At 57.3% G+C, this 2,373-nt stretch overlaps 1 protein-coding gene across 1 annotated transcript; it reads right to left on the bottom strand.

Moving 5' to 3' along the window:
* Positions 1-60: 60 nt before the first annotated feature.
* On the bottom strand, positions 61-2,137 carry FBXL15 (F-box and leucine-rich repeat protein 15). Its single transcript, XM_010000794.1, has 3 exons — positions 1,887-2,137; positions 672-1,174; positions 61-328 (listed from the first exon to the last, which is right to left on the bottom strand). Exons 1-3 carry the CDS (start codon positions 2,070-2,072, stop codon positions 139-141), a joined length of 879 nt encoding a protein of 292 aa, XP_009999096.1. The 5' UTR covers positions 2,073-2,137; the 3' UTR covers positions 61-138.
* Positions 2,138-2,373: the final 236 nt, after the last annotated feature.

Raw genomic sequence — 2,373 nt, 5'->3', positions numbered from 1 at the left:
GAAAGAGTGAGCCCCACTCAGGCCAGTCTCAGCAAGGGGATAGGCCTCTCCCTCTGCACCTCTCCACAGCAGCCGGTTCCGGCACCCGCCCGGGATCTCAGCGTTGCATCAGTCCCCCCCTCCCCAGCAGCACCAGTTCTAGATCTGGAGGTTAATGAAAGGGGCGAAGCCAACCACGTCCTGCAGGAGAACAAGAGCCCTCTGCAGTGGAGGTTCCACATCCAGCTCCACCCCACGGCTTCGGAGGATGCTCAGGCTGGACTCAGTCACGTTGTGACAATGCTTCACCTTCAGTGAGCGCAGCTTGGGACAGTACTCAGCCAGGACCCTGTCAAGAAAGAGCATATGCAGGTTGCAAGCCAGGACCCCTGAGTGCACCACTCACCCTCTTCTCTACTCCCAGCAGCCCAGTGCAGCCAAACATGTTCCATCCTTTGGGAGCAGCACTCTAGGGTCTGAGAGAAACTCGAGGGATATGGTCAGATCCCCGACCTACCCTCCATGGCATAGTGCAAAATTTGCTGTTAGTAGCACACGGTGCCTTTCCTGAAGGGCCTGCTAGTGGCTTTTCCTAAAGAATGAGCTCTCATTGCTTTCAGCATGAAAAAAACCCCACTTTTCTGTCTCGTTCTATTCCTCTCCCCAACACAACTCCCCACGTTGTTCAGTACCTGATGGAGTCATTCTTGACTCGCAGACATCCCGTGAGGTCCAGGTGCTCCAGCTCAGGGCAGCACTTGGCAATCTCCTCCACCGCCGCGTCACCCACGTTAGCGTTGACAGCCAGTGACAGAGACTTGAGCCTGCTGCACTTCTGCACCAGGTAGCAGATGGCCTCGTCCTTCAGCTGGCGACAGGCTGTCAGGTCCAGGGCCTCCAGAGCCTTGCAGTGGTCAGCCAGGCTGCGCAGGGACAGGCTGTCCACCCACTCGCAGTGGGCCAGGGAGAGCCGGCGCAGGTTGGGGCAGCTCAGCGAGATGGCCACCAGCGCGTGGCGGCTGAGCTGGGCACAGCCCTTCAGCTGGATCTGGTGCAGGTGGTGATTCTGCCCGATGACCGGGAGCAGCTCCCTGTCGGTCAGCCAGTCAGAGCAGTTCTGGAGTGCCAGCTGCTGCAGTACTTCATTGTCCTTCAGCAGGTTAACAAAAGCAGCTCGAGGGATGGCAGGTCCGATCTGCATGAGGAACCCAAGAAGAATGAAGAATCCCCCAGGCTTTCAGATCAGCCTGATCCTTACCAGACACTCTCCCCTCCTCTCCTCCACTGTGACAAAGGTGACCAAAACCACCCTCTCTCCTCATCCCAGGGCAAACCCCACTGTGTCAGGTTCTCCTCCCCTCATGCCAAGGCTAGTGCCACAAGCTAAAAGATGCCCTGGTTTCTCCATCCCCCATCATCACCCCTGTATCTATATACTTGTGATGAGCTCCACACCCCTGCTCTCCAAAAACTCTGTTAGACCACTCAGTTTTCCCCATGTCCCAGGCAGTGTATCCCAGGGTGGGCACAAGCTTTCTCTGAAGACCAAGTACAGAGTTATCTCCTATCAGACCTACCCTATTGTACAAACTCTGTAAGGACAGACAGGCTGTGCCACTCAGGAGCTGGCTTTCGTTTCTACCAGCCAGTGCCCCATAATGGTCTGGGTGGAGCTTCAAGGCTCACTCCTCCCAAGGCCTGTTGCTACAGTCACAGGCATTGCTGGGCCCTGAATCACTGCCTCTCCTCTCTTAGCCCATCTGTCCAGTCTGACACCAGAGCTATTAACCTGAGCAGAAACCAGTCCCCTTGCCAGGGCAGTCTTCTCCCTACACAGTCAGAAGTTCCCATGTTAGCTCCAAAGCTATAGGTAACCTGTCTCCCCCAGCCTCAGAACCATCCAATACCTGGCTTGAGTCAAAGCAGCGCATGTTGGCCAGGTACAGCTGGATGAGAGACTGGAATGACTTGCTGACCCTCTGCAGACTCAGGAGCTGCTGCAGTGGCAGATGACAGAGAATATGTGGAACCAAGATGTCTTCCCAGGGCAGGTCCAGGAGGCATCCCCTGGAGGGGGTCAAACTCATCATCATATGCCAGGGAGCCAGGCTACGGTGAAAGCCAGGCTGTATCACCTCACACGTCCTGCTGGGTGCCTCTAGGAGGAACAGCCAGAAAGAGAGACTCAGCAACGTCTCCCACTGACAGCCCACAGGCTAAAAACCCCTTGGCTGCCCATCAGCAAGGCAGGCACCTGCGTCACCTCCTCCCCAGCCCGGCACGTTCACTGCTGAGGCATCCGAGCCCACCTGCCCGCCCTGCTCTCCAGGAGGGCTCGCGTGGGGCTCCCCACGAGCTGCTCCAGGAGTCGCCGTCCCTCGGCGGAGCAGCGAG

This window comes from Chaetura pelagica, unplaced genomic scaffold (genome assembly GCF_000747805.2).
Source record: "Chaetura pelagica isolate M959 unplaced genomic scaffold, ChaPel_1.0 scaffold166, whole genome shotgun sequence".
Classification (NCBI taxonomy): domain Eukaryota; kingdom Metazoa; phylum Chordata; class Aves; order Apodiformes; family Apodidae; genus Chaetura; species Chaetura pelagica.
The sequence above is the reverse complement of the archived record's forward strand: the minus strand, read 5'-3'. Positions and strand labels throughout refer to the sequence as shown.